The 19,571-nt window shown below is 34.8% G+C and overlaps 1 protein-coding gene across 3 annotated transcripts; it reads left to right on the top strand.

Annotated features, from left to right (window-relative positions):
* Window positions 1–7,969: 7,969 nt before the first annotated feature.
* LOC149541595 (uncharacterized) lies at window positions 7,970–14,596 on the top strand. Of its 3 annotated transcripts, none has more exons than XM_089796089.1 (4): window positions 7,970–8,121; window positions 13,501–13,813; window positions 13,905–14,046; window positions 14,131–14,596. In XM_089796089.1, the coding sequence occupies exons 2-4, from the start codon at window positions 13,760–13,762 to the stop codon at window positions 14,190–14,192; spliced, it is 258 nt and encodes an 85-aa protein (XP_089652215.1). In that variant the 5' UTR covers window positions 7,970–8,121; window positions 13,501–13,759; the 3' UTR covers window positions 14,193–14,596. The 3 variants fall into 2 exon arrangements, 1 of the variants encoding a protein (XP_089652215.1); XR_016355145.1 differs by having other exon boundaries at window positions 13,905–14,596.
* Window positions 14,597–19,571: the final 4,975 nt, after the last annotated feature.

The raw sequence follows: 19,571 nt of genomic DNA, 5'->3' as shown, positions 1-19,571 counted from the left end.
AATTTTGATGGGTTTATAGAAGTACATGAGGTTGAACCTACAAAGGAACTAGAAAAATACAAATCATTTGTATACTTCTATGAAGGAATCCTTTCTGAAGAAGATGCTACAAAATCAAGTTGCAAACTAACAGAAAGTCTCAATAACTGTCGAGTCACAACCTATGAATTCTGAGTTGCATTTAGATGTTGAGTTGGAAAATGAAAAAAATGCACATTCTAATTCTGAGATTAGTATACATGAAATAGATGTTGAAATACCTAACAACGATATACATAGTGACACTAAAGCTGAGAGACAAAATGTAGTCACAAGAACTGAGCCATGACTGTCCAAATATGTCAAAAGACATCATCCTGTAGGTCAAATCATTGGAGTGAAAGATGCAAGGCCAATGACAAGAAATAGATTTAGAAGTGAATCATGTTTGTTACTTAAGCATGAAGGAACCTAAGATAGTAAAGGATGCATTGGAAGATGATGACTGGTACGAGGCTATGGAAGAAGAAATTTAGCAGATAGAGAAGAACAAGACATGGAGTCTAGTTCCTAGACTAGAAGACAAGAATGCAATTGGCACCAAATGGTTATTCACAAACAAGCTAGATGATAATGGTGAAGTGACAAGGAACAAAGCAAGACTAGTTTGCAAAGGATATGCATAAGAAGAAGGAATTAACTATGGTGAGACATTTGCCCCTATTGCAAGAATGGAAGGAGTAAAAATTTTGCTTTCTTATGCTACATAAAAAGGTTTCAAAGTTTATCAAATGGATGTTAAGTCTACATTTCTAAATGGTATACTAGAAGAAGAAGTCTAAATAAAACAATCAGAAGGATTTTTTGATAAAAATAATAAGAACATGGTATATAGACTACACAAAGCCTTATAAATATTGAAACAAGCACCAAGAGCATGGTATGAAAGAGTTCATACTTATCTTGTGAGGATTGGATTTGAAAGGACTGATGATAATAGTAATTTGTACATGAAGATAGATAAGGACAAAGGTATACTATTATCTAAAATATTTGTTAATGATATCATATTTGGAGGACACCCTCCTTCAATAGAGTTTTTTTTTTCGCAATATTTCCCTATATTTTAGATCCCATAGGGAGATCATTCCTCTAGGTATTGTGAGAGTATTTCAGATTCCCTAAGTACTTTGCTTTCAAAATATTACACCACTTTTCTTCCTCCTTCATCAGGTTCCACCCTACCTTGGTAAGCAATGCATTATTCAAATCAAATATCTTCCTTTCTCCCAGGCCTCCTCTTCTTTTAGGTTTACAAACTGTATCCCAACTCACCAAATTCAACATGTATTCTCTAGAGGGAGGAAACAATAAGTTGAAGCTTACCTGCACTACTCAAGGTTTTTCCTTTCCACCCTATCAACTTCTTTTCCATCCTCTCCAGAATGCCATTCCAAAAATTGTTACTTACATCTTTCACCGTTAAGGGGAGGCCCAGATATGTGTCTAGAAACACAATAGTATTACACCCCAGAATATTAACAATCCTTCTCTATATATTCAAGGGGTGTTGAAGAAGAAAACTTTACTTCTGTACAAATTAATTTTCTATCCTGCACTAGACATAAATATCTCTAGCACAAACTTCCAAGCTTTGGCTTCACTCATCGAGGATTCCCCACTAAGGAAGGTGTTGTCCACAAACTATTGGATCACCTTGGGTGGAAGCATGGATGCCGATTTGAACCCTTTAATCACCCCCCTTCCATTTTTCTAAAGAACGCCCTTCCCTAAACTTCAACAACCATGATAAACAAATAGGGGGAGATAGGGTGACCCTGTCTTAGTTCCCTCTCCCCACCAAAGTTCCCCCAAGACAAACCATTCACCATCATTGAGTAATTGATGGTTTCAACCATCACTTTTACCATCTTTATAATCTTTTGACTAAAACCAATTTTACCAATAATTTCATATAGGAAAATCTAATTAATCCTATCATAGGCTTTAGACATATCAAGTTTCAAAGCCATACTTGGATTCCCACTCTTCTCCATAGAGTGTAAGACTTCATGAGTTGTTATGGTAGCATCAAGAATTTGGCATCTCGGGACAAACCCATTCTGGGTTTTCCCAATGAATTTATGCAACATTGGTTTTAGCTTGTTCACCAAAATTTTAGAGAAAATCTTATAAGTAGTTTTGTATAGACTAATCAACCTAAAATCAAAGAGGACCCCTAGGTCTTTAACCTTCAAGATCAAGGCAATAAACGTTTTATTAAGTTTCTTGAGAAGCTTCCCAATTTTGAAAAAGTCACAAGCTACCCTAAGGAGATTCAATTTAATAACACTCCAAAAATGTTGGAAGAACATCAGGGGAAAACCATCAGGTCTTGGGGATTCGTAGGCTTTCATAGAGAAGATAGCATTGTGGACTTCCTCCTCAATCATCGACTATACAAGTTCCTCATTCTCCTCCGCCGAGATCACAATAGGCATGGAATTAATCAACCATCGTCTGTCCTCTTCCCTTATATTTCTCTTCTCTTCCAAATAAGAGTTCTTGAAGTAATCATTGACCATTTTTCCATCTCTTCAGTCTTAATGAGCTTTACATTGTTATCATTTTTTATATTATCAATTGTATTCCTCCTTTTATGAATTGAGGCCGATCTATGAAAAAATGTTGTATTCCTATCACCCACCTTGAGCCATAACACCCTAGATCTTTGCTTCTAGAAGGTCTCCTCTCTATATTTATCCTCCTCCTGAATCATATTCTTTGAGGTGAGGCCTTCTCCCATTGCTTTCTGAAGCTCTTCTAGCTTTTCTTCCACCTCTGCCATAGTCTTAAAAATATCACTAAAATATCATTTCTTCCATGGCCACACATTTCTTCAGACATTGATGTAATTTTTGAATGCCAAGAACTAGATTCACAGATCATAATAGTTGCAGTTGGAAAATGAACCAACTACTTCATGGGCATTGTTTTGATTGTGCAAGTTACCATTATGTAGCAATATCTGAAAAGACATGTTTTTAATTGAGAGCTTCCATAATTGAAGATTTTTTCTTATTGGCATATTGATACACTAGAAAATGATTGGATTATTGTGATTGTCTTCCAATGTGGGCTATAAGATACCTCTTTTTCTTTGATAGACTCAAACATGTGTGGATTGGGAAAATGTTATGTTAATCACATGTATACAGATGGTGTAGACCAATGTTGAATATAATGGATCATATGACCTGTCTGAAAGCATATTGAATATGGTTTTGTTGTCACTTAGCATTGTAAAGAAAATAAGAATTGTGCATGTAAAATTGTGAATATTTGAGCAACAAGCTCACAGATATTTTCCTTGAAGAGAACACATAGCAACATCATTCCACATGTTCTAGACCAGGGGAAGTCAATTTTTTTTTAACAAGAAGCCTACAAATGTAAGTTGTGTTGGTAATATGGGATGCAGTTATAGGTAATACACTAGTAAAGGAAGAGAATAGGACATAACAGAGTATATCAAATAAAAGATTAATAATAGATTTAAGGAATCTTTTCAATGGTAACTTCAAAATTACAGTCTACACTAACAATTGGCACTTGCACAAGGATGTAGTTATAGGTAAAACACTAGTAAACGAAGAGAATAGGACATAACAGAGTATATAAAGAAAAAGGCTAATATCACATTTAAGGAATCTTTTCATTTATGATAGATGCTTTTCATACAAGTGATTAGTGAAGTTATAGAAGTTATAGAGTTAAACAAATGACTCAACATTCATATTTACAAATGCTACACAATTTACTACATATACAATTTACTATATGTATGTATGTATGTATGTACATACATACATACATACATACATACTTCACACATAAGAACACAAAAACATATAATTAATAAATTTTAATAAATAACATCATTCTCATTAAATTTACTATCTTAAAATCAAGAAACATTAAAAACTCAAAATTCATATTTACAAATGCTACACAATATATATATATATAAGTAATTAATTTTAATAAATAACATCATTTTCATTAAATGTACTATCTTAAAATCAAGAAACATTAAAAAGTAAAAACACAAACTAAATATAAAATCCATGAAAGAGTTAAAATAAGTCTAGCAAGTGAAAAAGATACTATCTAAATTATCTAAAATATTATTAAAACTAAGAAATGTTGTATTTATAGTGTGTTAAGGAAGATAAATTAAATATAAATTTTTATAAATAATTAAACATAAATTGAATTTAAAAACATAAAACTATGTGAAAATAGAAAGTTGAAAAATTATCTATAAAAAGACAATTAAAAATAAAACATCATTATTTTATTTAAAGTCAAAGTAAAATCAAATCTTTAGAGATTTAGAGGAATATATAGACAAAGAGGTAAAAATAGAGATAGATCTAAGGAGATACAAAGGGAGGCAAGAGGACAAATACTTATCAAACAAATATGTGACAAATTTTAAGTTGTTGAAAATGGGCTTATCAAATAATGATCTGTCAACTCTCTTCAAATAACCCACAATTTCTCTTCTTGCATAGTTATTCACCCTTTTAATGGATGTGCTTAAGTATATTTTGTTACTTCCAATTGACTTTAAGAGAAGTTTGGAAATGCCAAGCTCTCGTCTTCCTCAAAAAAATTTAACTCAAACTTTACAGAGGTGTAATTTTGGTGTGGAAGTAGGATCTAGATATCATCAAAGCATTGGCATGGCAAAGGTGTAATCTAAGTCAAAGTTTATTCCATCCATAACTAATAGGCCAGTGTAGAAGACATTTTACTTAATACATTAGTATCATTGGAAGGTGTAATTTTTTTAAGGTGTTATTTTCATTTTCTTTTAATCTTGTCATGCATGATCAATTGACGTGTTTTAAAAGCATCAATGATTGTATTTCCAATATCTACTATTGAGATACCTATATACACACAAGAAATGAATGGTCATAGATTTTAACTGTTTGATAATGATGGCTAAAGAATTCAAATATTCTCCATAGAAAACTATTTTAAAATAATAAACTACTAGAAATGCTAACCATTAAATCAAATAAAGAGGCAAAACAAAGTGGATGAGTAGTTAAGAAATTCAAATTTTAACTTAGAAAATGAGTAATGTAAATTACATGATGACCTAACATTGGAGATGGAGTTAATCATTGTTTTCCTCTATTCAATCCTTCACATGGGATCTAGCCATTCTCCAATTTTTTTTACAAAAAAGAAAATGAACATGTTTTGAACAATAATACTCCAAATAATATTACCTATATCACACTCATTCAGGTACACTTTTAGATTCACAAATCAATCTTTGGCAATATCTTTAAAAAAATCTCAAAAGACTTCCTATATCTTACAAGCAAATAAAAGTAGTTATCTTCAAAGGACACCATTCAAATTTCTCTCCATGTCATATTGTATCCATTGTTAGTCCCTCCTTATCTATAAGGCAGGGAAATAATGTTCCTAGATGCTCGAATGCATTAATTTTTGACATCCAAATAAAACTTGAAACCTAAGGTTTGTCATAAAATTATTTAAAAATTATTTTTTCTGCTATTTTTCTAATTTTGTGATTGGCTGCTAAGAATTTTTTCAAGGTTTTAGGAATTTTTAGACAAAATAAAAATAAGAAAAAAAATCCTATCAAATGACACGTGGATGCAAAGTTATTTAATGAAGAATTAAATGCTTTAGCTGGAGAGTGGTCAATACAGAGCATCATAATTTACAATGAATAGACACAACATTTCTTAATCAGATTTACCAGTTCTATTCCAATTTATATGTTCATTTAAAGCTGCTTCTAGTAATTACTATCACATTCTATTGTCAGCAGCATTTCAGACCCAATTTGAAAGATTTGTGTTCTTGTAATTGCAGACCAAATGCTGAAGACAAGAATATTGGGGTGTGGCAGCCGCTCAGAGCTGAGCTAAGCATGCAACAAGATTTTGATTGATAACGTCAAAGAAAATTCAAGAGATGTGCAGATCATGCTAAACCCACAAGTGTTACTAATCAAAATTCTAGGATATTTCTCCATGAAAAAACAAAGTCATCCCAAAATAAATAAAATTTAGAATGAGGATTTTTCAAACTCCCCACCTCCAAAAAAATGTTGACTTGATCCTTGCAATAGATAGAAGGAAGGAATGAAAAATAAATCTCTACATACATAGAGTTTAGAAAATTTTACTTGGATTTTGTAAGGCGTGGTCTGATAGAATTTTTGGTGGGTTTTTTTATTTTAAAATATGGTAAAAAAAAATTCAACTTTAAAATTGATAGTTGGACTTAGTAAAATTAAAATAAAACCATGTTTAGTAGTTTTCGTCTAAAACATTGCACTAGATCATCAGATCAAGCTAAAGAGCATTTGAGTTGAGCTAAGAACACAAACAGATTGGCTTTTCCATTTTGTTTTGATATTGATATAACTATAAATCTAAATATAAATAAACCCACGAAATATACTTGTAGCTTGATTTATATATAAATAATTAATTTGAGTTGTGAGTAATGCATTGAAACCAAATGTAAATTGATTTGAAAATAAGTAATGGAAGACAATGAAACCCTAGATTTCCTTAGGGCATAAATGATAAAACTAACAAAAGCTCGTTGTAAAGCAAGCTAGAAATCTTGACCAACAAATGATATTAAAAAATAACTCAAATAAATAAAATAAAATAAAATATAAAAATAGAAACATACTTTACATACTCAACAATAAAATAATTTAAAAATATATTCAACTTTAAAATTGATAGTTGGACTTAGTAAAATTAAAATAAAACCATGTTTAGTAGTTTTCGTCTAAAACATTGCACTAGATCATCAAATCAAGCTAAAGAGCATTTGAGTTGAGCTAAGAACACAAACAGATTGGCTTTTCCATTTTTTTTTGATATTGATATAACTATAAATCTAAATATAAATAAACCCACGAAATATACTCGTAGCTTGATGTATATATAAATAATTAATTTGAGTTGCGAGTAATGCATTGAAACCAAATGTAAATTGATTTGAAAATAAGTAATGGAAGACAATGAAACCCTAGATTTCCTTAGGGCATAAATGATAAAACTAAGAAAAGCTCGTTGTAAAGCAAGCTAGAAATCTTGACCAACAAATGATATTAAAAAAAAACTCAAATAAATAAAATAAAATAAAATATAAAAATAGAAACATACTTTACATACTCAACAATAAAATAATTCTTAGAATATATATAATAGTTTTAAATATTATCATTTGAAAATCTAATTTCTACTCTTATAAGGTCGGGACTCCAGCTCATTCCGAGCTATTGTTTTAAAATGCAATTATCTATTAATAGCAATAAAAAATTCAATTGTATTCATTAATTTGAAATATGATTGTCCATTAATAACAATAAAACAAAAAATATAAATATAGTTTACATTTAACTATAAGACACCTATTACACACTAAGATGTGATTGCTAATTTTTAATAAAATAAAAATTAGCTATTAAAGTTTCATAAAATTTTAAAAAAAATTACTTACCTTGACTTGCATTACCGACAGCTCAACAAACATCCTTTGTACTCCATTGACTGAAGACATATTATGGCCGTAAATGAATTTAAAATGTGAGGAAAAAGAAAGAGCCCGCCCTGATTGGCGTACATGATGTGAGATGTCACCGACGTGGGCAGTGTGTATTATTCGCTCGGACAACACACAAACTTTCTAGAAAATTATGCACGTTGTTTTTTGAACAGCTCGGGGTATTTCCGCCAGCGACGCCGGGATTGTATGGTTTGATTGCCAAATGGCGGCATTCTCACACGTGTTCAAATTGCCTCACGTTTCTCAACTATTCTGTAATGCCGGCTACAGCGATCGTCCAGTTTTTAATCTCTTATAAATACCATGCCTATGATCCCCTTCATTGCCTTGAAATTCATTACATTAGATGAAGCATCTGTTTTGATTAATAGATGGCTCAATCTCAAACTCATTCTCACCTAGTCACAATCGATTTCTTGGGAATTGGAAGTGACGGGAATGCCACAGAAAATACCAGTCCTGCCATGGATTGTCAGCGACAAATTATGAACAGGCATGGTAAGTTGTTTTCTTCATTTCATTTCGTCAAATATCTTTAAATCCTTAATATTGATATTCATGCCGGTTCGCGCTTCAATATTTACACGAATTTTCATCAAAATATCTGTAAATCCTCGATTTGTGCTTCAATATTTACAGCAGTATTCATCAAATACCTTTAAAGCCTTTATATGATATTTAAGCTGATTTGCACTTCAATATTTACAGGAATTTGTTAATTATTGTTAGTTGGACAGCTGTTATTTCTGACCCGGAAATAGCAGCACTATTTATGGGTAGCTTGGACAGCTATTCGTCCTTATCTATGAATAGCGGTTGTATTTATGGGTAGTTTGGACAGCTGTTTGTCCACTTGCCAAAAATTAGTAAATGATTATTATTTACTAATTTTAGAGATTCCCTTTTGGACACCTTGCAACCAATTCTATTATTGGCTGTTGAGTTGTCTTAATCTTAGCCGTTGGTTTGATTTAATTTCGGTCGTTGGTTTACCAACGAGAGTAGTATAAAAAGGGGTCTAGGGGGCATTTGGAGAGGAAGGCAGGAAGCTTTTGGAGAAGCAGTTTGCAGTGTTAGCAAACAGTCTTGCAGGGTTAGCAAGGAAGCTTTTGGAGAAGCAGTTTGCAGTGTTAGCAAACAGTCTTGCAGTGTTAGCAAGGAAGCTTTGGAGAAGCAGTTTGCAGTGTTAGCAAATAGTCTTGCAGTGTTAGCAAGGAAGCTTTGGAGAAGCAGTTTGCAGTGTTAGCAAATAGTCTTGCAGGAAGCTTTGCGGGAAGAAGGCGGTGAAGCTTTGGTGAAGCTGTTTGCAGTGTTAGCAAACAGTCTTGCAGTGTTAGCAAGGGCACAGAAGAAGAAGCGTTTTGGAGAAGGAGTTTGCAGTGTTAGCAAACAGTCTTGCAGTGTTAGCAAGGGCACAGAAGAAGAAGCGTTTTGGAGAAGGAGTTTGCAGTGTTAGCAAACAGTCTTGCAGTGTTAGCAAGGGCGCAGTGTTAGCGCAGGGATAGCAGTGAGAAATATCAGCGGGAGAAATTAGGAGGTTGTCGGAGTTCTGCCAGTGTGAGGCAAGGAATTTTGTATCTCTTGATTTGCTGAAGTTTAATATAATTTCTCATCTGTAGAACTGGTTTTCCCTTAGGAGTTTTTCCAGGGACAATTTGTCCGAAAATATTGTGTTGATTCTGTTGCGCATTTCTTTCCGTATTTTAAGTGAAGTTGCAGTTGTGTTATTTTTCGATATTAGCTGAGAATTTATTTTCAGCAGTTTAATAATCATTTGTGATAGGAGATTAATAATCAGTGACTGCAATAGTTTGATTTTTCACATGGTATCAGAGCATTGTTAAGGGTAGAAGAGTTTTGCCCTAGGAAAGAAATTTTGATCTCTTTAGATTTATTATTGCTTTAAACCCTTGAGATGGCTTCAGCTAGTTTGAGAGATCAGGATAGATTGGATGGTGCCTCAAATTTTGGTGTCTGGAAGGCCAGAATTTTTTTATTGTTGGAAGAGAATGGTATCAAGGATTATGCTACCAGTGGTGTACCTGTACCAACAGATGCAACACAGCTTGCAGCATATAGGAAGGACGATGCCAAAGCGAGGAGGATTATCCTTGATGGTGTCAAGGATCATATTGTTCCACATATCTCGGAGCTAGATACAGCAAAGAAGATGTGGGACGCCATTCTAAATCTGTACCAGAATGCTACCACTAACAGGAAGTTGATTCTCAGAGAGAAGCTAAAGAATACCCGGATGAATCAGGGAGAAGACGTCACAAGTTACCTCACCAGGCTCAGACTTGTCAAGGATGAGTTAGCAGCTGTTGGAGATAGCCCTAGTGATGATGAGCTAGTGAGAATAGCCCTAAATGGGTTTACTAAACAATGGAGTGTCTTTGTTCAAGTTGTCAGTGGACGAGATACTTTACCGAGTTGGGATCGACTATGGACTGATTTCACTCAAGAGGAGTTTAGACTAAGTCTTGTCAATGGGGCCAACAAGAGTCAAAAAAATGAGGTGGAACAAGAGAACGTTGCCCTAGCGGGTAAAGGGAAAGCAAAGAAGGGATCTAGCAAAGGATCAAATTCACAAAGTGAAAAGAAGAAGGACCTTTCTAAGGTTAAGTGCTTTGGATGTCACAAGTTTGGCCACTATGTCAGTGATTGCCCAGAGAGGAAAAAGGGTAAGAAGCAGATGACAGCTTCAGCAAGTGCAGAAGAACTCTCCAGCAGAATGGAAGATGAGTTTGCACTCATAGCTTGTATGGTTAGCTCAACCTCACAGTGTGTTTGGTATATAGATAGTGGGGTGTCATTTCATATGACAGGAGTTAGAGAGTACTTCTCCAGTTACAAGGAGGAGGACACCAACATCCAGATTTCTATGGGAAACTTGTCCAAACTCAACCCTGTTGGGAAAGGGACTGTTCAGTTTCAGAGGGAGAATGGAAAGATAATTCCTCTTCATGATGTGTTATATGTGTCGGGCTTAGATATGAATTTGATTTCTGTATCTGTTCTTCAGGATAGGGGGTATAATGTACTCTTTAGAGGGACACATGTGTTGATTAAGCACAAGGATTGGAAATCACCCATAACTATTGGAGTTAGGAGTGGTCGCCTTTATAGATTACAGTTTGATACTCCTAAGGCACTTATGAGCAACAATAATCCTAGAGATCTTGGAGAGCTATGGCATAGGAGGATGGGCCATATTCATCATGGAGCACTTAGATTGCTTCGTGAGACCGTGACAGGTGTTCCGGAGGTGAGCACAGAGCATGACGATACATCTAAGGAGCAAGATGTAGATCCCACTTTATATAGACAGTTGATTGGTACGCTTATGTATTTGGTCAACACTAGACCAGTTATAGCATTTGCAGTAAACTCTCTTAGTCAGTTCATGGTTGAACCAAAGAGAATGCATTGGATAGCGGCTAAGCATGTGCTACGTTACTTGTGTGGTACAGTCGAGTATGGGATCAGATATGTTCGAGGTGAAGGTATCAGGTTGATAGGCTATACTAACGCAGATTGGGCAGGAAGTACAACAGACAAAAGGAGCACTTCAGGGTGTTGTTTCAGCTTGGGATCAGGAGTTGTATCTTGGTTCAGCAGGAAGCAGAAGTTTGTGGCTCTAAGTTCAGCAGAAGCAGAATACATAGCAGCTAGCATGGCAACATGTGAAGCTATATGGCTTCGAAAGTTGTTAGTAGCCTTGTTTGGTCAGAAGGTTGAGACTACTGTGATACATTGTGACAATCAGAGTTGCATCAAGTTGTCTGAAAATCCAGTGTTTCATGATAGGTCTAAACATATAGATATCAGATATCACTTCATCAGAGATTGTGCACAAAGGGATACTCAGGAGTTTGTGGGAGCTCCTAGGAAGAGTACTAGACAGCGAAGACAACCAGCCAAGTTCAATGACTATGTTAGTCAGTTGGTAGATAGTGAGCCTTCTAGCTATCAGGAAGCTACAGAACATCAAGTATGGCGAGATGCTATAGTTGAGGAATATTCTTCAATAATGCAGAATGATGTGTGGGAGGTAGTACCTAGACCAACAGATAGGGCTGTAGTTGGATCACGCTGGATTTATAAGATAAAGCACGGTGCAGATGGTAGCATCGAGAAATACAAGGCTAGGTTTGTGGCAAAGGGGTTCTCTCAGAAGGAGGGAATAGACTATGAGGAGACATTTGCTCCAGTTGCCAGGTATACTTCTATACGAGCTGTAATCTCACTTGCAGCACAGATGGGATGGCAGATCCATCAAATGAATGTCAAGACAGCATTCCTCAATGGTGAGTTGAAGGAGGAGGTATACATAGAACAACCAGAAGGCTTTGTAGCACACAGCAAAGAGACCCACGTGTGCAGATTGAAGAAAGTTGTTCGACTACAATACATACCTACAGATGAGCAGGTAGCAGACATTCTGACGAAGGCTTTGGAAAAGGCCAAATTTATCTTCTTCAGAGATAAGATGGGTGTCATGCAGAACAACTTCCTCGCTAAGAGGGGGTGTTAATTATTGTTAGTTGGACAGCTGTTATTTCTGACCCAGAAATAGCAGCACTATTTATGGGTAGCTTGGACAGCTATTCGTCCTTATCTATGAATAGCGGTTGTATTTATGGGTGGTTTGGACAGCTGTTTGTCCACTTGCCAAAAATTAGTAAATGGTTATTATTTACTAATTTTAGAGATTCCCTTTTGGACACCTTGCAACCAATTCTATTATTGACTGTTGAGTTGTCTTAATCTTAGCCGTTGGTTTGATTTAATCTCGGTCGTTGGTTTACCAATGAGAGTAGTATAAAAAGGGGTCTAGGGGGCATTTGGAGAGGAAGGCAGGAAGCTTTTGGAGAAGCAGTTTGCAGTGTTAGCAAACAGTCTTGTAGGGTTAGCAAGGAAGCTTTTGGAGAAGCAGTTTGCAGTGTTAGCAAACAGTCTTGCAGTGTTAGCAAGGAAGCTTTGGAGAAGCAGTTTGCAGTGTTAGCAAATAGTCTTGCAGTGTTAGCAAGGAAGCTTTGGAGAAGCAGTTTGCAGTGTTAGCAAATAGTCTTGCAGGAAGCTTTGCGGGAAGAAGGCGGTGAAGCTTTGGTGAAGCTGTTTGCAGTGTTAGCAAGGGCACAGAAGAAGAAGCGTTTTGGAGAAGGAGTTTGCAATGTTAGCAAACAGTCTTGCAGTGTTAGCAAGGGCACAGAAGAAGAAGCGTTTTGGAGAAAGAGTTTGCAGTGTTAGCAAACAGTCTTGCAGTGTTAGCAAGGGCGCAGTGTTAGCGCAGGGATAGCAGTGAGAAATATCAGCGGGAGAAATTAGGAGGTTGTCGGAGTTCTGCCAGTGTGAGGCAAGAAATTTTGTATCTCTTGATTTGCTGAAGTTTAATATAATTTCTCATCTGTAGAACTGGTTTTCCCTTAGGGGTTTTTCCAGGGACAATTTGTCCGAAAATATTGTGTTGATTCTGTTGCGCATTTCTTTCCGTATTTTAAGTGAAGTTGCAGTTGTGTTATTTTTCGATATTAGCTGGAAATTTATTTTCAGCAGTTTAATAATCATTTGTGATAGGAGATTAATAATCAGTGACTGCAATAGTTTGATTTTTCACAGAATTATCATTAAGTATCTTTAAATCCAGAATCCGTGCTTCAATATTTACAAGAATATTCATCAAATATCTTTGAATCATAGATATCAATATTTACATTAATATTGTCGTCGATTTGCGCTTCAATATTTACAGGAATTTTCGTTAAATATCTTTATTTCCTGGATCTGCTCTTCAATATTTAAAGCAGTATCCTTTAAATGTCTTTAAATCCTTAATATTGATATTGATGTCGATTCGTACTTCACTATTTACAGGAATACAGTCTTGCGTGCGAAAGATTAAACCACATATGCTGCAACAAGTTTTCTCTGCTGAACATTTGAGCAATCCAGAGCATTCTGAGAAGAAGCTCCATTGCGCGGTTTCTGAAAACTTCAAGGGAATGGAAATGTTTCCGCAATACGCCACAGGATTTCGATTTGATAATAAGGACAGCCTATCCTTGATACAGATATCAGCGATTCTGAACATATCAATTTTAAGACCCCTACCAAACCCTCGTCTTCTCAGCTAATGCTTTTCTACAATGGAGCTGCAAATGTGTACAACAACGTTTCGTCCGACAAAGTAAGAAGTAATCTTTAACCTTGAAATTGTTTAGCATCGCGGTGCTTAATTTAGCTTTCGACATGGAACTCACATTCTGATTTAACGACAGGCAAAGGCTACAATGACCATGGCGGCCGGTAACGGAAATACTGTAAATCTTTTAAGTTCTGTTCCAAAGGGATTACGAGAAAGTGTTTTCAAATTAGAAGGATCGGCAAATCAAAGAAATCCTCTTGGCATAGCGCACTGGAGTAATTGCTCGAATTAATTTCTTACAATTTAAGAGTTTAAAATTGTTTTCAATGGATTAACGAGGGAATAAATCTGTTATGCAGAACTTCCATTAGCGAAGAAAAAATCTCTTGGACGCTTTCTCCAGAGACGGACGGCTAGGTAGCTTGAGCTTCTTTGGCTGATTTGCGATGAAGAATGAATGACAAAAAGGCGAATATTTTGTACACTAAAATCGCTTAATTTGTCTGCTGTTTGCGCTGATTTTGGGGGGTTATTTCTCTATGAGAACACATCTCATATTTGTTGCACAACAATGTGGTAGTTAATTTTTTGGTGTGGAAGCAAATATTGCGAAGCAGTTAAGCATGGTGCCACATCTCTTTGACCAATTCGTTTCACTTTATTGAGTTCAAAGTATAGGCGGCGAAGTTTAATTTGTATATATAGTTTGACAACAGTTCGTTACCAACTAATAAATAATATTTGTCGACCACGTTATCTGAGTGGTCAACCAAAGCTATATCTGAATTATTATTTATTTATATATATTTGTAAAAATGTTATAAATTGCTTTTCAAGTTGAAAGGAATGTTTGTATTCATCAAAAGAGTCCATTTGGTTATTGAAATAGGAATAGTTTGGTTCGTCAATTGAAATAGTGAATAGGAATACATATTCTCATTTTGCCTCTAAAATGAGCTTATACCCATTCCAAAAGATAGTTGTTATTGGAATAGTCATTCCTATTCCCAATATTCATTCTTATTCTCCATTCCTATGCTGCAACCAAATGGTAAAATACACTACATACTTATCTTAAAATGTTTTTTTATTTAGATGAATCATATTCAAAGCAATCAAATGAGTTAAGAATTTTAAGAATCGCATTAATAAGGAAAGCAAAATTTCGTGGATAGAAAGAATGTGTGTTTTTTAAAAATATTTTAAGAAATAATAATGATGATATATTAAGAAATTTATATCTTATGTTGTAGTTTTTTTCTTTTGGTTTTTTTCATCATCTATTTTATTTATGTTCTATTGTTATATTATTATTATTATTATTAGAAATTTATTCCTATCTTTAAGAGTTATGAAGCCTTTCAGATTTGATTTCTATTTCTATTTTGTTTACACAATGCAAAATCATTGTAACTATTTTTCTTATGTTTAAATATTGGAAGACCTTGCACCATATCTTTCCTTCATAGGGAAATAGGATCCTTAAGCTTTAAATGACTATTCCTCTTATGTGATACCTCTTTAGTAAATTCACATGTATAAGTCATTGCATAACGACTTCTGATTTTAATTTCAAGTTAAATAGAAACCTCCAGTCATGATTCCTTCATAAATTATCTTATTGTCATTTTTCATATCTTCAAATTGGCAACTTGTCTTCAATAACTCTTTTAGACCTTTATTAGTAACATCTAAAACTAATATCAATTTTTTCTTAATTCCAAGGACATACATAATATTACAAAGTTGTCTTACATTTCCATTGTGTAATTACACATTGATATTATTGTATCCTTTTATATCAAAAGATCTCTCATCTCCTAAATAAATTTTACTTGCATCATTCTTTTCATGGAAATTTGCAAACCAATATTAATGATATGATATATGAATTGATACCCCTAAAATTATATACAAATTATTACAATCACCTATTTCAATCAAAAGAGAAAAATAAAAAGAAAACAACTTTAAATTATGAAGATTTCCATTTAACTTATCATCTCCATTCAAATAATTACCTTCATGTTTGTTGGTTTTGGACTCATTATACTCCTTGTTCTAGAGCACTCATAAGTATAGTATCCTAATTTACCACAATAGTTACAATTTCTATTTTCCTTCACATTTGATTTGGATGTTTTCGCATTATGATATCCTTTGTCCTCATTATTCCCCTAGTTGTCAAATTTACTCCCACCTTTTTTATTTGACCATTTATTCCTAAAAATGGCTTCTTGTCTTTCATCATCAAAGATGACTCTTCATTTGAAATATGCTATCCATATGCTTCTTCTCTTCTTCTTGTGAAGGATACTTGCCAAGATCACAAAAAAAGGTTCATTTTTCCTTGCATAAAAACTAGTAATGAGCACATGATAGCCACTATTCATTCCATTCAAAGTCGTTGTTACTAGATCATTACTAGAAAATTATTCACCAACATCAACTAATTTATCCCTTAATCCCTTAACTCTTGACAAATAATCATTAACATTTTTATTTGCTTCCATTTTTATTGAAAGTAATTTTATCTTTAAAAGAAATTTTTTTGTTTGTGCTTGTAATCTAATACAAACATTTCAATGTTGACCATGTACAACTAGAAGTGGTAACATTATCTCTTATATGAGGGATGATTGAATCCTGATATACAAAATATTGAATCTTTACTTTTTATTCTCTTTCCTCCTGATTTTGAACAACAAAAACTTCTCATGATATAGATTGTCTTATTTGGCATTTACAATGTCCCACACATTGTGTCCCTCCATTAAAGTTTACATCTTGAAATTCTAGTTAACATTTGTAGCATCCAAATTATTTGATCTAGTTAGATAAGAATCTATGATATTGTGTAATGTCCCCATCTTTTAGCAAGTAAGTGGAGTTCTCAGCCTTCACATTATGCAAAGGCTAAGTAGAGCAACTAAGTGGAGTTCTTAGCCTTCATGTTCTCCAAAGGCTAAGTGGAGAAATAAGGAGAAATTGATTAAATTAATATCTTGTAAAGTCATTAAATGAATTAAAATTAAAAGGTGACTTTATATTTAATTAATTATTGTATTGCAAGGGAGGAGTTTCTAGAGAGTGCATTAATTATTGGAAGGAGGAAGCTTCTAGTAAATGCAATTAATTAATATTTGATTTCCTTCTAGAAGGGTGTAGGGAAAGTATAAATAGAGGGGGGAGCTTCATTGTTTAGCATCCAATTATGGTGAATTGCATTTGATTGTGAGTTATAGATTTGTTCTTGGCATTAAAGGATGTCTATCCTCTCTTGTGACATTCTAGACATCATTCCCTTGGGGTTTGGCCTTTGGAATTCATTTCTATGTATTTGATTTTATTAGTTTGAGAACTAATATTATTTCAGCAGTGGTTCAATTTTAAATTTGCATAAATTCCTTCTTGTTCATGTTATGTGGTTCCAACATCTATGCAAAAAATATTAAAATCTTTATCATCAGTTGGTTCAGTTCTTGGACATTTCCAGGGTTCCCATTACAGTGGTATCAGAGCTATAAGTCCTGCCATCCTATTGAGATCTTAAGCATTTATGTTTGAGCATGCGACAAGGGCTTTATAATTTTTGCAATACCAGAGCAAGATAAAGTAGCAGTTTAGACTTGCAAAGCGAACAATCTAGTTCATCTATTTAGGGGGGCATACAATCCAGTCGTACAAACATAGAAGAGATATTCTTTGAAAAAGACAATAGTACGAGTGACCAAGATGATAGGAATACAAGATTACATTGAGGCAGGAATACTGGTCCAGATTAGAAAAATGTAATGTTCAGGTTACTGGGTACATTAGAGGAGGGGCAACGTATGCAATAGGAGCAAAATAGGAAAATGGATATGGATGTTGCAACTCATGGCTAGATAGATGGGGATCGATATTAATCCAAGTGATGACAACAATGGAAATAATAACAATGGGGAAAATGACAACAATAGGGGCAATGATAATGGAGGCCAAGGCAACAACAATGGTCTTGAGAATAACATTAATAATAGAAATGGAAATAATGGGAATGAGGCTAATAATTTTAGACATGTTGCATGCCCAGCTCGAATGGAAAACTCGAGACCTCTTCTAGCCACCTTCCCACCCAAAGATTTAGTTCAACTTGTTAATGAACCATAGATTATAGAGTTGCAAGATCAGTTCAAAAGGGATTGGGAGGCTAGTGGACTAAAGTTTCAGGAAAATATTTCCCTCAAAGATTATATGGACTTGAGGATGAAACACATGCCCAGATTAGGAGAAAGAAGTCAAAACCTTGAGCTAAGAAAGAAAGTTGAGAAACTTTCTTTAACTTATTATGATGCTTTAGGGAAGATGACCACACGAGCTTGGGTGTAGAAGATAGATACATATTTTCAGCTGAATCCTATGCCTGAGGAGGAGGCTATAAATTATGCGGCTATTTACTTGGATGGACTAGGGCATGAGTGGTGGCACCATGGCATGGTAACCTTGGGACATAATCAGATCAAATCTTATGAGGAGTTGACTGAGAAGCTCATTGAGAGCTTTGATACCATGGATCTTTAATTATAGTTTAAGGAGTTGGCACAACTCAAGCAATGGGGATCAGTTGAGACATAGATTAGTGAATTTAGAGGTTAGCTATGTTGGTCACACATATTTTAGAGAGGAGGTTAGTAGTGTTGTTTATGCATGGTCTCTTAGATCCCTTGCGAGGTTAGGTCAAGGGGCATGATCTAGCTACATTATAGGAGACCACTAAAAAGGCTCATGACTTAGCACCTTCTTCATTTGGGAGCAGATTTCAACACAGGGATTCTTATATGAAAAAGGAGAAGGAGAAGGACAAAAAATCTTTTCCTAAGGATGCTTAGCCAAAAAGAGATAAGTTGGATAATGACACCTTGAATGATTTGAGAAAGAAGATGTTATGTTTTCATTGTAGAGAGCCTTGGGATTTATCTCATAAGTGTCCTCTCAAGGCTAAGGAAAATCAAATGGAGTATTTCTCATCAGAGGAGTCACAATCAAAGAGGGAAGATTACCACTCTGATTCAGAAGAGGATAGCACTACAGAGGAGAGTAACATTCCTGAGGATGAGAAGTCATTGGCATGATTAATGTGGGCTCAAAAGGCAATCACATTTAAGGTTAGGGGTACTATCCAGGGGCAAAAAGTGATCTCACTCATTGACACTAGGGCCACACATAATTTTATAAATGCACAATTGGTAGCCAAGAGAGGTTTATAGACTAAGGAGCACACTGGGTTTAGAGTCATGGTAGCTAATGGCAACAAACTATTATGCACTCAAAAAAATCTAATCTCTACATCAAGTTTGGAGATGGCTATGAGTTGGAGGATGAGTTCTATGTGGTAGACATGAGAGACTATGATGTCATCCTCTGTATGATATGGATGGCCTCGCTAGTTGAGTTCACACTCAACGTAGGAAAATTGGAGATGAGGTTTCATCATGAGGGGAGAACTGTTGTACTTGGAGAACTTTTAGATGTGAGTTGTAGAGTAGTTTCCTTGAGGAGAATGCAGAGACTTTTTCAACATAATGACATAGAGTAGGCAATAGAATGTTTGACTATTCTAGCTTCATGGGAGCCACAAGTGAAGAGTCATCCACCAGATATCTAGGAGATACTTGACAGCCACACTAAGGTATTTGGCAAGATTCCACATGGGGTTCCTCTTGATAGGGGGATGAGTATGTTAGTGAGATCGAGGAGGGAGCCAAAATAGTTATGATTACTCCCTATCATCATCCTAAGAAACATAAGGATGAGATAG

Source organism: Cupressus sempervirens, chromosome 8 (genome assembly GCF_028749045.1).
Source record: "Cupressus sempervirens isolate cs-2001-9-10 chromosome 8, ASM2874904v1, whole genome shotgun sequence".
Taxonomy (NCBI): domain Eukaryota; kingdom Viridiplantae; phylum Streptophyta; class Pinopsida; order Cupressales; family Cupressaceae; genus Cupressus; species Cupressus sempervirens.
This window is presented reverse-complemented; position numbering and strand designations above follow the sequence as displayed.

Excerpts from the sequence above, each read along its gene's own strand:
- LOC149541595 (XM_089796089.1), top strand. The coding sequence starts at position 13,760 with ATGCTTTTCTACAATGGAGCTGCAAATGTGTACAACAACGTTTCGTCC. Across the intron at positions 13,814-13,904 it reads ACAACGTTTCGTCCGACAAA|GCAAAGGCTACAATGACCAT; the intron begins GTAAGAAGTAAT and ends ATTTAACGACAG. Across the intron at positions 14,047-14,130 it reads TCTTGGCATAGCGCACTGGA|AACTTCCATTAGCGAAGAAA; the intron begins GTAATTGCTCGA and ends TCTGTTATGCAG.